Source organism: Falco naumanni, chromosome Z (genome assembly GCF_017639655.2).
Source record: "Falco naumanni isolate bFalNau1 chromosome Z, bFalNau1.pat, whole genome shotgun sequence".
Classification (NCBI taxonomy): Eukaryota; Metazoa; Chordata; class Aves; order Falconiformes; family Falconidae; genus Falco; species Falco naumanni.
The window spans coordinates 58,199,758-58,223,474 of NC_054080.1; the positions used below are offsets into that span (position 1 = coordinate 58,199,758).

Sequence of the window (23,717 nt, forward strand, 5' to 3'; positions counted from 1 at the left end):
ATTAGAATGTGAGCTGTGGAAAACACAATATCCAAAAAGATACTGCATGTCTCTTTTCATCCATCCAATAAGGTTGAACTTTATGGAGAGTCTAGAAGAAGTTCGCATTTTTTAAAACATTGTAAAGTTAGTGCCTGCAATCCATCAGCTCTTTGGATTAAATGATAACAGAAGTACTTTACACTATTTATTGTCCACAGTTGCTGTTGATCAGTCATCACTGGCTCTTGCACATATATTGAAACATTTGACTTTTGTCCTACTTATCCGTTTAGATATTAAGAATAATAGTATAAGTCCTTTTAATCAAGTGGTGCTTCCACAGATAACAAGATTTAGAAAAGGACAAATGTAAAATTCCTATACGTTTCCTTCTCCACAAAATCAAAAAAATGGCAATTTGGTCAATAATTGATCAGTGATGGTGGTTAAAAAAATGTTTGGTCGGTTGCTTTTTGGAGCTAATGAAACCTATTTTGGTTTATTTGCCCATGCAGAAAAAGTTGTCTCAAGGCTGCTGGTAACTCCAGTCATGGGAAAGTTTAAGGTCATAGATGTCAAATGGGGAATTTATTCAGGATTATTATTTTTTTTAAATGTGGAAGTTCTTTCTGGGAAGGCTATTGAGTAGTCTAGACTTGAAAAATTTATCAGTGACTTAGGACAGATTTAATGTCAAGATCTCCACTTCCTCAGAATGTAGCACATATCAGAAAAAAATAAACTTGGCATCCTTGTCAATGTGCTAGTGATCCTTGTCTGTTCTGAGGGAACACGTTTGGGAGCTCTGTTTCTGCAGAGCTAACTCAGTTTGTATTTTGAAGTCTTAAACAGTAATGGTTTATTTAGGTATGGCATTCCTGCTGAAAGTGTTGTGGACTTTTCACAGGGTGCAGAATTATTGGTAAACCATAATGTTAACAATTTGGATGGCAAGCAAAGCAGTTTAATCTGGATTCCTTACTAGTTCATTAATGCTACCAGCATTGTCTGTTAGCAGAATCATAAAGCATTAAAGCTTCAATTTAGTAAACCAAATTTTACCTAGGCTTTAATTTAACTGATTTCAGATTCCATGAAACCAACTGGATTGTTGGTTATTTGATTAGAATAATGTTTTATGTGGCTGTCTGTTGGCTGTGCTGGGGAGTTAGTGCAGACTTTGGTGTGAATTTATGATGTGCTGTCAGGTCTTTTCTATATTGCTTATGTGGGCATTTTCGTCCTAAATCCCTATGGGACTTACTCCTTCTGTGTTTTTTCTGAAGAGCTTAAAGTAAGCTGCACAACTGGAAAGCTAGTGCAAATAGCTAGTGCAAATATGTAAATGTACAGTTGTGCTTACTCCATGTTAATCATAGAATCATATAATTATTTAGGTTGGAAAAGACCTTTGAGATCATCAGGTCCAACTGTTAATCTGGCAGTGCCAGGTCCACCCCTAAACCACGTCCCAAAGCTCCACATCTACACGTCTTTTAAATACCTCCAGTAAGGTTGAGTCCAGTGACTCAAAACGCCTCCCTGGGCAGCCTCTTCCAATGTTTGACCACCCTTTCAGTGAAGAAATCTGTCCTAACATCCAATCTAAACCTCCCCGGTGCAGCTTGAGGCGTTCTCCTCTTGTCCTGTCACTCTGTCACTTGTTACCTGGTAGAAGAGACCCACCCCCACCTGCCTACAGCCTCCTCACAGGTAGTTGTAGGCAGCAATAAGGTCCCTCCTGAGCCTTCTCCTCTCCAGGCTGAACAACCCCAGTTCCCTCAGCTGCTCCTCACAAGCCTTGTGCTCCAGCCCCTTCCCCAGCCCCTTGCCCTTCCCTGGACACGCTGCAGCCCCTCTACGTCCCTCCTGCCGTGAGGGGCCCAAACCTGAACACAGGGTTCGAGGTGCAGCCTCACCAGTGCCCAGTGCAGGGGGACAGTCCCTTCCCTTGCCCTGTGGCCACACTGCTTCTGACACCAGCCAGGGTGCTGCTGGCCTCCTTGGCCACCTGGGCACCCTGCTGGCTCATGCCCAGCCGGCTGCCGACCAGCACCCCCAGGCCCTTTCCCACCAGGCCCTTTCCAGCCTGTAGCGCTGTGTGGGGCTGGTGTGACCCAGCTGCAGGACCCGGCACGGAGCCTTCTTGAACCTCATCCAGCTGGCCTCGGCCCACCGGTCCGGCATGTCCAGACCCCTCTGCAGAGCCTCCTGCCCTCCCGCAGATCAACATCCCCCCAGCTTGGTGTCATCTGCAAACTTACTGAGGGTGCACTTGATCCTCTTTTCCAGATCATTGTTAAAGATATTAAACAGAACTGGCCCCATTACTCAGCCCTGGGGAGCCCCACTTGTGACCAGCTGCCAGCTGGATGTGACTCCATTCACAACCACTCTTTGGGTTCAGCTGTCCAGCCAGCTTTTAACCCAACATGGAGCACACCTGTCCAAGCCACGAGCAGCCAGTTTTTCCAGGAGAATGCTGTGGGAGATGGTGTCAAAGGCTTTGCTAAGGTCCAGGTACACAACATCCACAGCCTTTCCCTCATCCACTAGGCCAGTGTTCTTCTTGTAGAAGATGAGGTTTGTCAAGCAGGAGCTGCCTTTCTTAAGCTCATGCTGTCTGGGCCTGATCCCCTAGTTGACCCACACGTGCTATGTGATGGCACCCAGGATGATCTGCACCATAACCTTCCCCAGCACCCAGGTCAGGCTGACAGGCCCAGATCCTCCTTCCTGCCCTTCTTGTAGATGGGTGTTGCACTGGCTAACCTCCAGTCTTCTGGGACCTCCCCAGTTAGCCAGGACTGCTGATCAATGATGGAGAGCAGCTTGGCGAGCTCCTCCACCAGCTCCCTCAGTACCCTTGCGGGGGTCCCATCCAGCCCCATAGACTTGTGCATGCCCAAGTGGAGCAGCAGGTCAGTAACTGTTTCCTCCTGGACTGTGGGGACTTCATTCTGCTCCTCCTTGTCCCTGTCTCCCAGCTCAGGGGGCTGAGTACCCTGAGGGTAACTGGTTTCACTATTAAAGACTGAGGCAAAGGCAGCATTAAGCACCTCAGCCTTTTCCTTACCCTTTGTGGCAGTGTTCCCACCTGCATCCAATAAAGGGTGGAGATTATTCTTGGCCCTCCTTTTGTTTTTAATGTGTTTGTAAAACATTTTTTGTTATATTTTAGAGCAGTGGCCAGTCTGAGTTCCAGCTGGGCTTTCACCTTTGTAATCTTTTACCTGCATAACCTTGTGACATCCTTATAGTTCTCCAGAGTTGTCTGCTCCTTCTTCCGAAGGTGCTAAACTCTCCTTTGTCCCCTGAGTTCCATCCAAAGCTCTCTGTTCATCAGGCTGGTCTTCTCCCCCACCAGCTCATCTTTTGGCACTTGGGGATGGCCTGGTCCTGCATCTTTAAGAATTCCCTCTTGAAGAATGCCCAGCCTTCCTGGACCCCTTGGCCCTTCAGGACTATGTCCCAAGGGATTCTGACAAGCAGGCTCTTAAACTAGCTGAAGCTGGCCCTCCAGAATTCCAAGGTAGCCATTCTGCTGACACTCCCTCCTTACTTCATCAAGAATCAAAAACTCTTTATCTTCTCATGCTCGCTAAGCGCAAGTTGTCCTGTGACCACCACATGCCCACCAGCGCTTCCCTGTGTGCAAACAGCAGGCCCAGCGGGACATCTCCCCTGGCTGGCTCACTGACAGCTGTGTCAGGCATCTGCCGCACACTCAGGAACCTCCTGTCTGTGTCCTGTCCGCTGTGCTCTATTTCCAGTGGACGTTTGGTAAGTTTAAGTTCCTCACAAGGACAAACTGTTGAAACAGTCCCTGACATACGGAGCTACCCCACCGCCTCTCCTTCCTTGCCTGTCCCTTCTGAAGAGTCTGTAGCCATCCCCTGCAGCACTCCAGTCATGCGAGTTTCCCCCCATGTTTCCATGATGGCGACTATGTCATGCTCTTCCTGCTGCAAGTTCCTTCTGCAGGTGCACACTCCTGTTCAGTTAGTGTGTTGTGTTAAACTACATGTTTTCTATATAATGAAGAAATGTACAACAGCGTAAAGTAGGGAAAAAAAGGGTTAAGAATAACTGTAATTGTATTGCTGCTAAGAATTTTTAGAAACTAGTCCTTTCCCAGACACTGAGAGGCTATGGCATATTGAAGCTTGCTTTGATTGAAGCTACTTGCTTTTTATGTCCTTCAATAATGAATTCTGCTTTGAGAGAAAGATTTGAAAAAGTGCTGGGTATGGCATTTATTTTTTCCATGGGTTTGTTTGATAACAAAATATATTTATAACTTTTATGAAAATGCTTTTCTAGGACACTAAACAGCAACAAAACAGATGGAAATAAATGCTGAAAATGGTTAATACTAAGTTTTAAACAGCTCTGCATGACATTTGAGCTTCTTTTACACAGAGAAGTGTAACAAAGCAAGTATTTATTTTATGTTCCTATAAATTATTTTTCTTTGTATTTTCTGTAAATATTGTGAATATTTTAGTATTTCCAACACTTGTAATTAGGTGCATAAATAGCCTGAAGTGTCACGATTTCTGAAGGCCTGTGCCCATGCGTAATTCCACACAGAAGGCTGACTGAGGAATGAGTTTAATTTATCAACACTGACAGTATCCAAGCAGTTCAGAATAGTATTGTTTGTAAAGGAAGGCAGACCACTGCTGTACTTCAGAAGTTAATGGAAGAAATTAAGTGTGGATATCTTCAAGGATTTTTATGAGAAGCTGGGCTTGAGGCAGGTAAAAAAGTATTTAAGGGTTCTGTGCTGTAGAGATCTGGTTTTGATAAGGAGCTGCAAGCTCAAGAGCTGGACCATCAAATGTGTCTTAATTCCTGTCCTAGATATCTATTTTATTTTACCTGCAAAAATTGCATCCCTTCATAACCAACAAATGTCCCAAAACTGATGTGGACTTAAGGAAGTCTCATCTGCCAGCATAGATTTTTAATGATCATATATACCTACGTTGCAAACTTGTTTTAGATTGTGATGTATCTATTTTTAATGATCTGGAGAGTTATAAATGTACAAGTTTTCTTCAGAAAGTCTCTTAATGCAAGTGGAAGACTAGTAGCATTGATGAAAATACCTTGGACAATGTGTGTAGATACAACAGGGCAAAAGCTGGGTTTTGAATGATCTTGGACACACAGTAAGATGAAGTACTGTTGGGTCCTCTTGAATTTTCTTGCTACAAACAAGAACAGTTGCAGCCTGAGGCAAATAATTTCTCAGGGCTGTGGGAGCAAAGCAATGTCCATTTCAGTAACTTAAGTAGGAAGAAGATATTATTAGGTGATAGTTGTCAGAAGATGCGGTAGCATGCAGGATAGGTGCTATGAGCTTTTATGCACCTGAAAATAGAAATAACATCCTGAGATGTGTTTTATGCTAATAAAGAAAATAAGACCTCTACTTCAGTTACATAAAGTAACATAACCTGATACAGGATGAATTTTCAGGGAAAGGTTTGGGGTTTTTACTTTGTTTGTTGGAGGCTGGTTTTGTTTGGTTTTTTTTAAGATCAGAAACGTTCTTTGGACAGGATTAACTAGGCCATTAACTAAATGGCCTTTTCAAACACAAGATTTTCACATAAAGCATATTTATCAAAATCAGAAGGAAGAATTGTATTCTTTTCTCTGGGTTTGGGGTTGGGTTTTTTTCTATCAGAAGATAAAGCTTACAAGAAATTATATTTCCTTAAATCTGGAAAGATTTGGAAACCTGTTTGTAAACATCTATGCATGTAGTTCATTCATAGTAGACTGCAATGTTAGAGAAGAACAGTGGCTTGACTTTTAACACAAGCTTTTTGAGGAAAAATGTGGTTTTAAACTAAGGAAGCAAACACAGGAGGGTAAAGTTGGACTTAAAAACAAACTTAAAACCACCTATCTTGTCTAATAGTCTACCTTTCTAATAAAATTTAAATAAATCCAAAACCATGCATATAATAGTCTATCTAGTATTAGTAGTCACTAAGTTGTGTTGCACAGGTTTCTGCTTCTGATGAATTCAGAATTTCATTGATGATAATACTGCAACATAATAGTACATTATACCAGGACAAACTACTATTGGACAACATCTGCATTGAATTGACTGCCTGGTCAACTACATTTGTATGTCATACTCTTTCTTGAACACAAATATTTTTTCAGGCGTTTAAAAATGAATTCCCACTTGACTTGTATTTGACCTTTTGTGTCCATGTTCTCCGGAAGTGCAGGATCTTTTCTGCTTTGTCTTCATTATCTTTTTATTGTGGTCTTAATTGTTATAGATCACCTGGGTGACCTTCAGTGTCAGTAATTCCATTTTAAATGATGTATATTGATTTGTCTGCATTTTGGTAATGTAGGGTACAGTAGGGTACCCCCTGACCTGTTGCTTGAATAGTATGAGGGTAGGAAAAAGGAAAATGTCTAAGCAGTAGCTAATTGAGCTAGCTGCACAGACCCAAGCCCAGTTTTAACCACAGCAATAAAATTCCAAATTCCTATCTTTTACTAATAGTGTCTGTAATTTAAATTCTTTATATAATTTTGTAACTAATTTGTTTGAAGAATTTTCTCTGTTGTTTTTTTTCAGGGGAAAGCGATACCAGAAAAACAGTATAAGAAATGCTGTAACTATCATTAAACTTCTTCCTAAGCCTTGGAAATTGAGTTTCAGAGAGTCCCTCTCTGTTTTACTGTCATAGCTGATACAGTGCTTTAAAAGGCTATGTAATTCTGTGTCATTTTTGGTAGCCTGGTTCAGGAAGAACAGACAGGAGTGGAAAACTGGGGTCTTGTCACATGGATTTGTCCTCTTTGCAACCACCAAGTTGGATACTACTATGGATAATATTGGATAATAGTATGTGTATTTTGTGTCTTGAAATGCTGAGGTGCATTTCAAGGTCAAACCTATACTGTCTTGGGCTCCAAGTAGCTCTTTGGGCATAAACATGGGGAAAGATTTTAGGGTAGTCCTTAGTAACATGTCTTGTTGTGCCCGTAGTTTCAACTTTCTTCCCCCACAAAGCAGAAAAAGCAAACCAGGAAGAATTTCACCCTCACTCTCTTTGCTTATTGATGGCACATGTATGGAAACTGATACTTCCCATTTTACAGTTGGGGTGGAGGTGGTTAAGCATGTATACTTTTCTTCCTTTCCCTACAAAATTAATCTTTGTACAAGTAAATAGGAAAACACTTTCAAAGCACTACAAAGCAGGAAGATGCTGCCATGGAGAGGATTTTGTCTTAATTGAAAAAAGATTTTTTCTGTCTGAAAAATTCTGGGTATTATAAAATGTATTTTCCTATTCTTTTTAAGAAACAGGTCCCATTAAACATCTTAACTTCTGATGATTTCATATGTTTAAGTTCAGAACATCAGTAAGAAACCATTCCCTTCTTCATTTACAGGGGCAATGTATGACTGTTACAAAGACATGATTCTTTCAAGTGGTCTTTAAAAGATGAGGGCTATAATTTAACATATTTACAATGTCTAGTGTTCCAAAATCTTAGCTGACTTTAAGAAGAAAACTACTGGGACGTTTCTCTGAATTTCTTTCATCACTGCATACTTGCATGGTCTGTTTTCAGCAGGTGAATCATGCACCATGCAGTCAGGCAGAGGCATTTTTTGCAGATGCTTATATTTATACAGTAGGCTTATGCAGTTCTGCTGCTTTGCAGGATTTTCCCACAGGCACCCTGTCGCAAGACTTCACTACTTTCAACCCAATCTGACAGAAGAGTAGAGGTTTCAAAGACTTTATAAAAGTGATGAGTTGAGGAGAGAAGAAGGACCCAAACTAGTCATGCCATGTAAGGGAAGGGCAGTTGTAATGGTGTAAGTTACTCACCTGGAGAGTCGGCAGACAGTTGTGTGTGTATGTGTGTGTGTTAGCCACTGACTTAAGACTGTGGATACTTCAAACCCAGCCACATGTCACACCCTGTTGTTTATGCAGCCAGAAAGGAAATACGGAGTGAAGCTTAAGTATAGAATCATATAATGGGTTTAGTTCTAAGTGACCTTAAAGATAATCTAGTTCCAAATATAAAGCAGAAGAAGAATAGAAATGGAAGAGAAAAGGGACTGGGAGTGATGTGGAGGATGGGACACAGGGAACACAAAGTTCTGCAGATTGGTCTCTTAGCTGACTTTAATTTTGCTGCTCACACACCTCATGCTTTCATAAACTGTGGCTGAAATTTCCAGTGCTGTTGTCATATTCAGGTATTGCAGGCTAGTTAGATCTCTACTTGAAATGTTGTCTTGGGTATGTGTATAATGTCTCTTGTTAAAAATCCTTGTGTTACCTGAGCATTAAAAATACTTAATTTGTAACAGATGATGTTTGGCACTTTTTTCATTTAGAGGAGAAAAAAAAAATTATTTCTACTTGCTGCTGATAAACATCTTAATTGATAATAATTATTTTAAAGCTACTCAGATTATGATCCTTTTCTGCTTTGTTTTTGCTCTGTAAGCCACATGGAAATACTTCTCCTTGAGAGCAGTGTGCTTGCAAGCATTCATACAGCTTGTGTCAGAAGAGCATGAGATGAATAACGTTTCCTTTGATCCAGTGAACTGAGTGCAGAACTGGAAGCCTAGTAACAGAATTAGTGTTAGAACTGATTGCTTATTTAGTAGATGCTCTCCTTGTATGTTAATTTTTTTATCTAAAAAAATACTTGCTTTGGAAGTGCTACATATGTTGCTACTGATAATTGTAGTTATTTATGCTGCCACTGTCACCTCTATCTTTTCTTTTTCGAAAGGAGTACTATCACCATGCTATAGTTTTCTTTATTCAACATGAATTTGTTTTTAAAAAGAGGATTCAGTCAAGTCTTAAGCATCTCTAGAGGCTATATATCAGCTATGCTGATATATGATCCTGAGGATGCGGTGAAGAGTAGTCAGAAATTCAGTGATTATTGTGGTGGAACTGTGTATTTGTAGAATCAGAGTAAAGGATACCATTTTACCGGTCTTACTGAAATATTTTCCCTTAGACTGGCCAGTTAACAGGCCAGTTGTATTTTCTGTCCCTTAACCTCTTTTTGGCAAAGTTGAGCTGACTGAATCCACAAACTAATGTTTACTTGCAGTAGTCTGGTACTAGCGTGGTAAATATATCACAAATATATTTTTTACCTCAAAGACAGTAATAGCCATTCATCTTTAGTCTGCATTCCTGCAAATAAGCTATGCTTGAATTTGGGTCTGTTTCTTCTTTTTTCAAATCTAGAATAAGTCCTTTTCAGGGGAAAAATAAAATTATCTTTATCTTTTATAAAAATCACTTTTTTTTTTTTTTTTTTTTTTTTTTTTACCGGCAACAAAAATGACAAGTTAGTGTTAGAAACAGTAATGTTGAGAAAATACATTTTGGCTTCCTGGCTTCTAAATTTGAAAGCTTGAATTTTTTGATAAACATGTCACAGTATCAGATGATAGCAAGAAAAAGATTGCTTATATGTTTGTGTACATACATAATTGACCTTTGTGATGCAGCTTGACATCTAAACATTAAAAGCAGTCATTTGTTTTAACAGCAGAATTAATTGAGGCTAAAACAGTCGAAATTCCACTTGTATCAAGCTGTTCGTTAGGAATTGCTGTCTGGCTTTAGTGCTGTCAGAAAAATAACCTGTTCTGCTATGATTAAATAGCAGAATGATGGTCGGTCCACTGAATTTGAGAGAGAGGTTGAATAAACTTTATACTGCGGAAACAATTCAGAAGTGACACGCTGCAAGGGGGGGCAGAATGTGCATTGATATCCAGCTGAGCTGTCAACTGGCACTGAGCCAGGCACGCAAAGCTTTGCCATTTGAAGCAGCATGTGAAGCATATGTAGTTTAAAAAAAATTGTCCTCCTTTCATGCATGATTTACACTTAGAGACAAAGTTCTGTTTTTATCAAATACAAGAATATGGTTTGTTATCACATTTGTAACTACAAGTACAGATTTACAGAGTTTTCTTAAAAGCTTTTGCTTGAAACAGATATGTTAATGTTTATATGTGTGCATGCATGAACTGATTCCTCAGGATGGGATGAAGGGCAGATAGGGGTTTTTTGAGTGTGAGGGTTTCTGGTTATTAACAATTAAACATAGTGAGTAAAAATACATGCTTATGGGATGATGTTTCTTTCAGTCATGCATATGCCCTTAAACTAGAAAGGAGACAGTTTCCAAAAGCAGATGCAAATGTAACGCAGTTTTTAGTTGATTTGTGACTTCTTGATTTGTTTACCTTTTTAGCTCCACAGGATTTTCCAGTTCATTGATATACTTACTGGGGGCTCTTTTTCAGGGTATGACATAATATTATGTTTTCCTTCCTAGTAATAATAGTTGGCTTTTATATTTGCCTTGTTTGTTTAAGAATCCAAACAGTATAACTTTTTTTATGACTTTGTTGAGGAAAGCGCAAATTATGTTATTGTTTTGACCTTAGCAAAACATTCTCCGAGTGTCTGCCTCACAGAGGTTTTGTGTAATAAGTATACAGATAGGTTAGAAAACCCATCTGTAGGGTTTTGCAGCAATAGGTTTTGTAGCTCTTTTCAAGGCAGTTGACAACAGATTTAGCTGTCTTCAAGATAATTAGTGTCACTTTGTAGATAGATCAAGTAGCAGGTGTAAGGTTATTTATAAACTCTCTTCTGTAGTTGCCTTATGTATACTCTGAAAATACTGTTCCCATAGATGGGAGCTAAATATGTAGTAGATACTATAATATAATTTACAGTGTAATTACATCTTCTTCTTTCATCTTTGAATAACATCAGTATCTCCTTATTGCTAGCCATCCACTTTGCCTCTTAGTGTCATGAAAGCCCACATACTTAAATGCCTTTTGTAACAAGAAAAACAGTACATGTATTTTCCGAACAGTCTAGGAGATGCATCCTGAGCTGCAGACTCACTGGTGCTTCATTTATGCCAGTGTTACTTATTTTAAGTTATTAAATCAATTGAAATAAAATATTTCATTTGGAAAGTTACCTTTTGCCTTTTCTGTTCTAGCAAACCAAAGCTTCCTCATTTTCAGGAGCCTGAGAACTGACCCACTGCTGATTTATTTGCTTCAGTCTCTTGTCAAATAGCAGCTGTCTCTTTCCATGTGCCTGTAAAACCCTCATCCAATTGCCCTTTTTTCATGTCTGTATCTGTCCCAGCTGGTAGAATGCTGTGAGCTGCAGCAGCTTGCCTTGGAAAATGCTTTAGGATGGCGCTTGGTGGGAATGTTTACATACAAGTAAAGGAGCTTGCTGATTTTTGACGCCTGCTCACTTTGTAGAATACTAAATTCTCATTAGCAACCTGACAGCTAGGGATCCTTAAGTGACTGAAATCCCACTAGATACTCATATCTTTTCCTGTTATAAAGGCTACTCTTCATTTACGTGCTGTATTTTTTTTTCTTTCTGTGTGTGAACAATAACAGATACTTTCAAGTCTATGTACAGGCATTTGAAATGCTTAAACCACAGTTACCGTTGTATGGTTCAATGTAACTACAGGCTGACCAGACTGTAAAAAAGTTATCTTGAGTCTGAAACAATCCATCCTTAACCCAACAGAACAGTAATTCAGAGACTTTTGCAAGGGCTGGACTAGATCTCAGCTATAACTTTTTACTTACATCGATAAATGTCTTAAAATGTATTTTTTATTTTTACAGTGCTGCTTTAGTTCTGGTATTTGCTTTAATTTTGTGTTCATATGAATGCTTGAGAATAGGCTTCCTCCTCAATTCACATTGTTTTCTTGTCATGAAGAAAACAAAAAAGTAAACTTCAGTGCTCTGACTGTAGTGCTACAGAATATCATCATCAATGTTACTGTCCTCATTGCAGTATGGCAACATGTAGATGGTCTTAGGTGCTTTGGGCTATCATGTGGCAGGACTGTAGAGCCTGCTTTGGGGAATTACTTCAGTCCCCAATATCAGCAATACTTCCTAAATGTGAAACAACCACTCTTCTTTCTTGGCATATTGCAACAGATGGTGAATCTGTGTGCTTGCTTCAGAAATTTGGGCCATTATAAACTCTCAGATTTTGAGCTGAAATCCTTGTTGGTGTTAAGGCTTTGTCCGTACTTTAATCACTGGGCACAAGTCCATCAAGAAAACGTTTCTGCCTCATAAAGAAGAGGTAGGGCATTCACCTTCAAATATTTGTGTAGTTGTTACAAAAATTATTGTGATATCAGCACATGAGTTTGCATGCTTTGACTTGCAACTGTAGATTTTACCTGTCTGGCATTCTCCATTAATGCCAGCCCACTGCGAGCTTTTGACTATACCATCGGATGATGAAAGAATCAGGAATCAGAAAGACAGATGTTGTAGTGGTTCAGAGAAGAATGCTTTTTGAGTGTTTTTTTCAGGGATAGTGCAGATTCTTTTGTTTTCATATGCATAAGTACAGTGGACAATGCAAGGGAACTTCTTACAGAAAGCATCAGAATTCCTTGTTGATGCTGTGCTCCCATAGCAATATGTGTGCCTGAGGCCTTGTGCCTGGCTCAGAGACTGCAGCTGGTTCTAGAAGGAGGCAATATGGTCACAGGACACACTTTTGGCTGGGCTATAGTATTATTACCTCTTTGGGCACGAAGACATCTGCCCACAGAAGACTCTAGCTGTTATGTGGGCTACCAAAACCTCATCACAACTATCCCATTTTCTAAACTGGTTCACCATAGAGTGCTACAGAAAATGTCTATTTCTGTAATGTTACTTTGATTTAAAAATACTACTCCCCAGGCAAAACATGGTACTCTTTACAGCAGGCATATAGGAAGCAGATCTGTTGGGAGATCTGAAGTTACAAAACAAAACTCTAGGAAAATAAAAAACAGCTACAAATTTCACTCTTCTCTGCTCAAAAGGGCAAAATGTATGAATTTGCCTTTGCTGCAAGCAAATAATGCAACGTGTTTTATATTGGTGGGGGTGAGTTAAGTACAAGTTTTACAAAACCAGCAAACATCTTTGGGCATTGGAGGAAAATGCTGAACTTAATTTTTTAATGTTTGAAGATTCATTAGGGACAGCCTCTGGCAACATGAACTTCTGAGATTCCAGAGGATGAAAGGCACTATAGAAATTTGAGTTAACTGGGAGAAGTAAGCTAGGATCAAAAGATGCTTTCAAATTGTAACCGATGCACACCATTTGTTGTAACAAAATGCTGGTTTCATGATCACTATTCATCTTTCCTGCGGTAAAGCAGGTGGTAGATGCAGGGGAAGGAAAGAGGTCACATGTGGGAGTAAGGGACTCCTATGATAACTCTACCCACTTTGGTGAAGCATAAAATAAGCTGATAGGTGTCATTAAGAATATTTAAAATTTCCAAGTTAACTTCACAGGCCTTAGTGAAAGGTGGGACCTGCTTACTGAAATTTTTTGCACAGCTTCCATCTCATTACTATCTTGGGCAATACTTCAGTAACTGAGATTTTTTTCTGATCCTGTTTTATACTCTTCCCTATGAAAAAAGAATGTTGCAAGAGTGAAGTGAGTTTTTGGGAGATTAAATGAGCTTTAGTTAAATTAATTAAAAATACTAATCTGATCTTCCTATCTATGCCTTTCTGTACTAAGGATGAATGTTTGTCTCTTCAAATAAAAAGTTAGCAAGCTGTAAAAAAAACCTACCTTCAAAGACTTTGTTATGCAAGTGTAATGGATAAAATACAGGAACTTGGATATGTTGTTAAAGAAAATCTTTGCTTTCTGTTGATGTTAGAAGTGAAATTAAAGATACTGATCTGAAATAAGGATGAGTTTTATATGAACCTTGAATATTTATTTCAATCATTAGTGTAAAAGTCTTGAAAGTCTGGGGATCAGTCTTAGTAGCTGGAAAGGATAAAGAAAAAGAGGGTAGTCTGAAAAAGCTTAAGTATTGTTTTTCTCTAAAAAAGTTTAAGTCTCTGTTGATTACAATTTTTTTCCCTTCTGTTTTTGTTTTGGGGATATGTGTTTGTGGTTGCTTTGGCTTTTGGATTTTTTTTCCCTGACCAAATGAGAATATGTGTAGAAGCAAGAAACAGAAGTAGTTGGATCCTTAGCAAAGTGATGAAAAATATATGGTCTGAAGTGTAATGCTGAAGAAGTAATGTCTTTGTTCTTCAGCTTCTATGTTTTATGGCATTTTTCTGAATTTGCTGCTCAATATATTCTCTACAGGAGAGGTTAAATTCCTAAAGTAAAATGTCGATGAAAACGTTGTAAGGATGTAGGCATTTACAGTTGTCTAAATAATTTTTCTGGACTTTTTTGCTGTTTTTTGTTTTGTGAGATACCCAAATTTGCTGATTTTTGGAGCACACTGACTTTGGTTTACTGTGAGTTTAATGGAGAGCAAAGGAGAAGGGATTGGGACACCAGATTAAAATACCCATGTATTTACAATACTTAGTATTTACAACAGATAGAGCTGTTAGGAATTTGTATTTCATCTTACTATGTTGAATAATTGGACATGCAACTGATATTATTTAAAAATAAAAATTTAAAGGGCAGTCTAAGACTGCCATTTGAGATTGGTCTTTTGATATTCTGCTTTCAAGAGCTTCATCTGAAGGCCAAACAATTACATTATGGTAAGTGGGACAGTAATGGATTCTAGTCCCAGATTCTCATCCTGCTGGTAGTTTTACAACACAGATCTTTTTTGACCGGCAGGGAAAATTTTGCAGACTCATTCTTAATAACATGAAATAAAAGTCATTACTTTGAGCATACCTTTTTTTTTTTTTAATTCATTAGAAGTCTGCAAAATTTCAAAGAAAACACCTGGTAGATTTCATCTAATACGTTTAAAATAATTCAGGCTGCTTAACATTGGTGAGCATTGAGTTACATCATCAGTTTCTCGATTGTCTTTCTATTTGTTTGACATAAGCATAATTTTTTTCATTTGCAGTTTTGAGAAATGCTATCAAAATGTAGCTTTTGTACAGAGCTGAACACAATTTTGCACTGCAAGAGTTAAATATATATACTGGGGATTATATTACAAACAGAACTGTTTGAGGTACTTAACTGCATGAATCAAATACAAATTAATCCCAGTTGTATAATTTACAATGCTAGTTTACAGCAACATTATTTTTTTACTTTCATTGTGGCATCTCCAATTGCAGCACATTGATCTGCTGTGGCGTACAATTTAAAATCAAACTGAAGTTTGTAGTCTTACAGGTTTTTGTATCTGAGATTTGTTTATATCAGCTGTTTATTTTAAGCAAAGAGTATCACATACTCATTTTGAGAAGAATGCAAGTGAAAATCCTGGAAAACGCTTTCAAGTACAGCTTTTATTTTATGTGAAAACACCCTGAAAATTGCACAGCTCTTGATTTTATAGTGGATACTCACGAATAATCATAACTAAAGATAAATAAATCAGAGCAGTTACTAGCAAGTGTGTTTTGGGGCAGCAATGAAAGTAGTTTCTGTTTGAGGTTTTCACAATCACTTAATTTCCAGTTGGTTTTAATTGAAATTTTCAAGATTTTAAACTCTTCACTTCAAGTAGCTGCACAAGTGTGGAGGCAGGGGACAATGTTGGCTGCCTTTGGGTGAAGAATTGGGAATGGGATTTTTTCCCCTCCATTTTATCTCTAATGTGCCTATATATAAACTTGTGTGCACGCCCTCAAAATGGTTACAGAAGGGTAAGCAATAACCCCCATGTCACAGTGCTAGTATGCTAAAATTTTGGGTTTTCTTCTGTGGATACACTTACAAGCTACTGTTTCAAACGGGTCAAAGGGCTCATTCTTAGTATGGGTTGAAAGTAATGAAACCTGCCTGCATTTACTCTGTTTTCTTTGCACTTGCACAAGTGCTGGTGTGATTCTGCCGTTCCCTGAACAGGGTCCTAAGAAGATCACTTTTTTCTGCGCATTTGCTCTGTAAAATGGCTTACATTGGGATTAAATAAATTCTAGACCTGGCCAGGCTGAAGGAGTGAGGGTTAGGACTTCACTTTGCAAGGACAATTTACTGTTATTTCCTGTCAGCTGTAATCAAAAGCCGTAATAATGAATTTATTTAATCTTTATTGCTATATTTAGGATTCTGCATGCCTCTTTTGACTTTTAATTTGCTATGAAGAGGAAACAGAAGAATTAATGATACAAGTTAGCAGAAGTGTGAACCTCAAAATTAGGCCTATAGCAGTGCTTTTTTCCTTTTCAATTTTTCTATGTATAACTCTTGTTCTTAAAGAGAAATTGAAAATTTTACACTAATACTATAGCATAGAAGCAGTTTTGAATGAGGACACCAATTAGAGATGCTTCATGTGGTTGTAATAACATAGGCAATTTAATTTTGTTTGGATAGTGTGCACTAGCATTTTAATTTTCCACTGTGAAAGAGTGAAAATTTTTGATTATTTGCTGCATACGTATGATTTTGCAGTCTGTTTGACTGTTGTCAGGGTAATTGTGCTTTTCAGTTTCCACCTAAATTTATAATTAGATTATCTAGTATTTTCAGGAAATAGTAATAATTGTTAAAGTATCTCAGATTAAATTTGACCTAATGTTTATATTCACTGTAATTTTTTTAAGGCTCTATTGAATTTGAAGAATGTAACACATCCAGTGCAGTTGAAGGTGAGTTGTTGTGGCATAGTTATTTACATAAGAATGCTGCAGATAAGGACCTGAAACTGTGGAGGGGGGGGGGTTTAGTCACTGTGTGAATCTGTTATACTTTAAAGTACTCCAGTGGAGTAAAAAGCAGTTTTCCTTTAAGAAACAATAAGACCTATGATACTTTATAAGCCTAATGCACGAAGGTTGGAGAATGTTAATGTTTCTTATAAATACACTTTGGCTAAGATCCTGCCTTTGCAGAGGTTTGGATATGGTTCATTTATGACTGTGTTGTAACAATTTGCAAGTGTCAAAACATGGCCCAGGCTCTTTCCATTGTTACCATGTTAGTTATACCAAGTTTATTGCAGTGTTATGGTTGCAAAGCCTTTCTTTGTTGTCATAGCTTATTTTGCTTAGGGGATTGTTTTAAGCAGTTAAGAACTGCTTTATTTGCATAAGCTATGTATTTACTTTTGGGACAGAGGAGCTGACAGTATAACTATAGCAGACGACAACTTTTAAGTTGCCAACATTGCAGCGGAGACTTAAAATCTTTTTTGACTGAAGCAGAGACGATCCATATTCAGAAACTACTCTCGTACTCCATCTGTCATTGTTTTGGGCTGCATAAAGCACCAAAGAAAATAAAGCCCAGACTAGCATTTAAAAATAATTTTGGAGCAAATTCTGTGTCCATTTAAATATAAGATGTGGCTGAGTTTTCAGCTACCTGATTTGAGAAGTTTTGAGTTATTTAGCCTTAAAAATTTCTAAGAGTAGAGAGATTCTTTATGTGCTGTGTAATGTATTTAAGGGGAATATAATGACTTGGGATTTTTTGATGATGTTCTTGAATTGTCAGTTGTTACATTTTGGATACCAAATTATTTCCACCATTTTGCTCAAAAGCATGCTGTCAGTAGTATCATGTGTCAAAACAAATTGTAGACTAGTTGGATATGATGTTTGCACTTAGTAATTTTGTTTGGCAATCTACTTTGCTTCAGCAAAAATTGGGGAGCAAAGCAAATATCGCAGCAAGTCTGGTAGAATATTTAAATGTGCTTTAATTTCAGTACATTAAACAGGTATGAAAGCAAGGAAACTTTTTTTTCTGTATTATAGCTACGTGTATCTGGTGCTAAAAACAGGAAAGAAACAACAGAGGGGAGGCATGGCTCCAGACTCAGTGAGAGCCAGCCTTAGAGCTTGCTACAGCACTGGGAAATCATGAGCTCAGCATCAGCTGGGAGCCAGAACAGGTTCTCTGGCTTTTTACAGGACCAAGATCCTAATTCTTAGGAAAGACAGGGGATTGCAGCTACTGGGAACATGCAGGGAAATAGCAACAGGGTGTTGAACTGCAGTATCTGAGGGAGGCAGGGTTCAGTTTCTGATCCAAGCGCATTGGCTATTCAGAACTGGCAGGAGCAATAGCTGCCACTGAGTTTCTGTGAGCCGAGTCCCTTTTCTGAAAACTGGCAGTACACCCATTTTTTTTTTTAAAAAAAAGTGATAGCCTGCATACCCAGCTTGGAGAGTTGGATGTACAATGCAAGTCAGTTTTATAAGGACTTATGTTATTAATGTGTTGAACCATATTTTAGTTTAATTTTTTTATTTGCCTGTTACTTAACAACAAATTGGAATAATGTTCCCCTAGTTTGGCTCCATACTTATCTCCACTGTTAGATTTTTGTATCACTTGCCGCAGCATTTAAAATGTATGCATTGGTATGCACTTAAGTTTGACATGGCTTAATACATACTTATCTTCTTGATTTTTAAGTGAAAAGTTTTTATTCCATAGGAGTAAAACCACGGAAAAGAAAGCCTTTTGGTTTATCAGGAATCATGAAAAAAGAAAAAGATGCTGAATCTGTGTAAGTATATTTTCCGTCTTGAAGCCTTGTCTTGTATGAAAACTAGTGAAAGTATGGGGATATATACATTAGCTGATGCTTCACAAAAGAACAGGTTTATAACAGAAGTTCAGAGGAATGGCATGAGTATGAAAACACAGCTATTGAACATTTTTATAACTTAAGGATTTTAAGGAAGTAACATAGTAGTCTACTCATGTTTCATTCTTTCCTGTGCATTGATGCATAGTTCTCCCTTGTTTTACATTTGAACATTGTAGATAATGTGATTCTCATGTGTGCTGCTAATGAAATAGGACCTCTGTACATGGAAAAAGTACTGGATGTCTGTGTTTGCAGAATTGAAGCTCCAGTTATTCTTTAATTAGAAAAACTTCTGTGTACAGTATTGAGGGCAAAAAAATCTTTTAGTGTTTTTTCAGTATTATATCATGTGCACACTCATTTTAAAGACCATCATTTTAACTGATGTCCCAGCTGTGCCCTTTGCCATACTGATTGCCTGTGCTCTGTCTCCCAAGAGTTAAAACTCTCCAGAAAGTGAGTTTGAATAAAACTTCTTAGATGGATAGGTTAAAGTCTGCATATTATTAAGGGTCACTATATTCCAATATGTTTTCTTTGTAATTTCTAGATGTGTTTTCTCAGTAGAAGTATTTGTTTTAGAAGAAAATAGCTTACAATTTGACAAACTTAACAATATAGAAATATTCTCAAAGGCAACATCTGCAAACATACTTTTTAAAGTTACTTTTAAAAAATATTTTAGCAGCCTTAGCTTTTAATATAATTCTGAAAAACTAATGGCCTAAGAACTGCAGTTGCTAATTATTTGCTTATACAAAGTGCCTTATGCGTGTTTTTCTTTTGGTGTTTAGCTTTAATAGTGATATACTCCTAAACCATGCTTTTTCATATCTGGCATGATGCCTTTAGTGCTTGAAGCTGTTGGGGTTTTAATCCATTCCTCTATATTTCTGTTCTTTCTGTGACTTAGTTTTCCCCCAACTTCTCTTCTGTACTTTATGAAGCTGGAGTAAATGGTGACAGAAGTGTTGTATATCATGTTATTTTGGCCAGTAATAATCAGAGAATACTATTTTTTTACAAAGAATTATTTTTTCTGATGAGGTTTAGCTTAAAATAATTAAAATATTTTATGATACTCATGTTTTAAACAGCTTTAATGCCCTTTTTGAAAGTAATCCATTCTCTCTGGAATTTGTTTACTACATTTTTTGTGATTGCAAAACTGTTGCAGTATCAAATAGCAGCAAAAAATATGTTCAATCATTTGCATTTTATGCCTTACAAAGTAGTGATTTTGATAGTATTGAGTACTGTTGTATGATTGAATTCTGTAGCTGTCAGCTTTTCTTGTCCAACAGGATAATTATTTTGCCATCACTTGGGTTATTATGCAAGCTAATCTCATGTCATGTCTGTTATAAGCCTCCTTGCAAACCAGGCATCTCCTTCCATCCATTCTTTGACAGATGATGAAACGTAATCTGGCCCCATCAAAGATTTAGGGCTCTTAATAGTAACTTTCTGGAGCCAGTAAAGACCTGGAAGCTCCAAATTAACTCTTCCTAGGTGTATGACTCAGTGTATCCTTGCTTAGAGATCATGTTTTTTCTTTGACCTGTAAGAGAAAGAAAATGTCCTTTGGCACTGAGGGCTGAAAACTGGCTTCTATGCTATGTGAAATACTTTCTACCTTGTAGAAATGTTTACCTGTTGTAGATCTGAATACCTTTCCTGAAAGGTGCTTCTTCCCAAAGATATTTTATTTAATGATGAAAAGTAATATCAGTGTCTCTGTCTAGAAATAATTTTGGTTTTCATAGCACAATGATGTCATCAGAAAATATAAATCAGCTCAGCTACTCCGAAATGGGAAAAGGATTTGCCTTATTTTCAACAAGTTGGACTGAAATTTGGTTTATATTTTTTATACTTGTTATTATGTTTACACACAATACAAAAATACATAGATTCTGATGTCAGAAAGCAGTATGACAGCATGATATTGACTTCCTGTCTAACACATGACATAGGCTTTTACAGAGATTTTCGCAATAATCCATGCTTCTAAATAAACTAGAACATCACACATTAAAAACCAGAGAATTCATTATGTGCTTAAGTGAAATACTCCAATAGTTATTTATGATTTCTTTTTAAAAAAATTATTACTAGTTAAATTTTGTGTGATTTAATCTTTAGCTGATGATCCTGTTATAGGCTGTAATGATAAAACTCTATCATCAGAAATTTTGCTGCACATAGACGTCAAGTCCTTTCTTAATCTCTTGTTAAATTAGGCTGTAATTTTGTTTAGTTTTTGTAGGAAAAGCTTTCCACATCTAGAAAAACTCCTAAGGCTTGCTTGGTTTTCATTTCATCAGTACTGTTTTTAAAGTGTTGACACCTAAGCTGGATGGTGCGTCTAGTAGTGGTTTTACACAGTGAAATACTATACACAGTGTGTTCTACTATATATTGCTATACAAGTTAGTCAAGAATTTCCCTTCTTTTTTCCTAACCACTGCTTTGCATGATTTGGTTGTTCTGGTTTCTATCTACAATCTTTAAATTCCTTTATAGAATCCCCATTTGCTGAAATGTTACCTTATACTGAAGTATGGCCTAGTTCTTTAATCTTGAAAGAAGATCATGCATCTAGTGACGTAAAAGCACATCTTTCCAAAACCTGATGTCCTCATTTTCCAATTCACCAGCATTTGCAAACTATTGAGTTTTCCTTTGTGTCTGGTGAGCAGATCTTGGAAAGTGCTGTTGGTGCTCCTCTGAATGATACTAGGTCTGCCCTTACTTTTTAAGATCTATCGGCTCGCTAGTTTTGAAAATCCTCATTTTAGGCTGACTTCGCTGTGGTTTGCCTCACATCTTTCACAGTTCTTAACAAGCTGTCCTGTTCGCATACAGACACTTTTTAAAACCATCTCAGGAAATCTGTTTGTTACATCTTTTGAGAGAAGTCTTGGCTGTAAAATAGCTGTTACGATAGCAGTTTCTATTGCTATGAATTCAGCTTAGCCAGCAGAGGGAGGTAAAGACGTTAAGTCAATGAGGAACGTCACATGCGTTTTCTTTTGTTTGAGGCCTTTAAGAGGAGGTGGGATCCTTCATCTCACTGTCAATTCTTTAAAAGAGCGTACTGAGTTTCATATTAATGCTTTCATGTTAGCAAGTTTTTGTATCTGTTTTTAAAGACGTTGAAGTTTTTACTTTTAACCTGTTTAGCCTTTCAGAGAAGATGATTTAGATTGCAATAAATTTGACTGTTTTTCCTCTTCTTTTCTGTAAATGCATGTTTAGGATGTTCAATTTGATTATATAAAAACACTGTTGTTCAGTTACACTGGCACTTGCCGCTTTATTTCTCAGGGTGAAAACTGGAGAGGACTTGTATGCTACTCAAGTATTCCCACAGTCTGTAAATGTGGTTGCTTCTGCTTCTGCAGACGTAAAAAATAATTGGTGTCATTAATTTTTTAAAATACTACTGCTTCAGTTGAGGTTATAGCAGAAAAATATAACACTTGTGAATAATGTGCTTACAGTCACTGCCCTTCTGCTGACACCTTTTTTTTTTTTTTTTAACTGCTTATTAAAGAGGGTGCTCCATTATTTTTTCTGGCATCTAGTTTCTAGTGTTTGACTGTAACTGTGCTTGACAAACACAAACTAAGAGTGAAATTCCAAAAGAGGGAAGCTCTGAATACCTCTAAGAATAGTCTTAATTTCTTGGGAAGCTGGTTATTGTCCAAAATGTTTTGCAATTGCATGTGGACTGTTTCATTAGGATTGGTGACCTCTACTTATTGTGCGCATCAACCACAGAGACCTGACTCTTAAAGGATATTCATGCAGAATACAGCATGGTACTCCTGGCTTCCCTTGATTATTTTTTTTATTATTAATTTTTCACTGTGATGTGAGTTTGCTTTTTCAGAGCTTCTTTTGAGTTTTTCTTCTGTGGTGTTTTGAGCATAAACTTTCAGCTTTTATTTAAATCTCATTCAGTTAAATGTGGATTATAGTGAAAATTTTAACAGAGTCTGAGAAGCAAAAGGGTCAAATGCAATGTTTCAAATTAATTGAAAATATTTAAGGAAGTACCAGAACTGTATGAATAAAATAATTTGTGCATTATATAATTATATATTCTCTTTGGGTTTTTTAACAGGGAGTGTCCGGATGCAGACTCAGTTGTAAGTAGATTTATTTCCAAAACATGCATATGCTGATATTGTCAAGCGCTACAGTCTGATGAAACGTAACATATACAGTCCCTGGAATGGATTGTTTATCTGATAGAGGAGTTAATATTTTGGTAACACTTGAAGTATTAATTTTGCTCAGTACAAAATCTTTAGCGGTATATACAAATATGTGTCAGTACTGCATTTATATTTCCTAATATTTTTAGGTTCTAAACAAGGTGTTTTTACTGCAGGTATTTGCTACTTTACTTTTCAAGTTATATAGTTTAAATTGCTTGCCTAATAGATTCTCAGTAAGAAAAACATTCAGTTTATTGAAGAGACCCAACTTTGTGTCACTATATTCCTCTGCTTACTACTGTTTCCTTTGAGAAATTATTCTAATATACTTATTAAAATATAACTTTAAATGCAGTTTTTCTAGATGCACTTTATTAATGGCCTGTTTTTCATCAGTTTGATCTGTGATATGTCCTACAATTTTATTTATTAAATTCAAATAAGTGACAGTTGCAAATTAAATTGCTATGTTAATGCTTTTTTATTTCCTTAATTGAGCTTTTTTATTTAAACACGTATGTTGTCTTGAATTATATGTAACAGAGATTGCAGCTCCCCACAGCTATAGTAGGGAATAATTTATAGAATAATTTAAATTATTTTCTGTAGACTGATTTGGTTTTCAGTTTATTTATTTATATGCTAATTATATTAAACAATGTAAGTTTCCACGTTCACCTATTTTGTGGAATTTCTTCTTTGCATTTAATATCTGGGATTTCTAGTACCTAATATTAAAACTTCTTTTGAGAAACTTGGTTTGAAAAATCTGTCGGAACCATTCTTCTGAATAAGGAAAAGTAACTTTTGCCACATAATGGAACATCAAGACAGTTATTATATCCTGTGCAAAGTCATC

General features: G+C 37.2%; 1 protein-coding gene across 2 annotated transcripts in view; it reads left to right on the forward strand.

The window, feature by feature from the left end:
* FCHO2 (FCH and mu domain containing endocytic adaptor 2) overlaps positions 1–23,717 on the forward strand; it is a 99,274-nt gene that overhangs the window by 36,655 nt on the left and 38,902 nt on the right. For both annotated transcript variants that reach the window (XM_040579003.1, XM_040579004.1), the window contains exons 9-11: positions 16,633–16,677; positions 18,473–18,545; positions 22,762–22,786. In XM_040579003.1, coding sequence (XP_040434937.1) covers positions 16,633–16,677; positions 18,473–18,545; positions 22,762–22,786 — 143 coding nt within the window. The remainder of the gene's footprint in view (positions 1–16,632; positions 16,678–18,472; positions 18,546–22,761; positions 22,787–23,717) is intronic.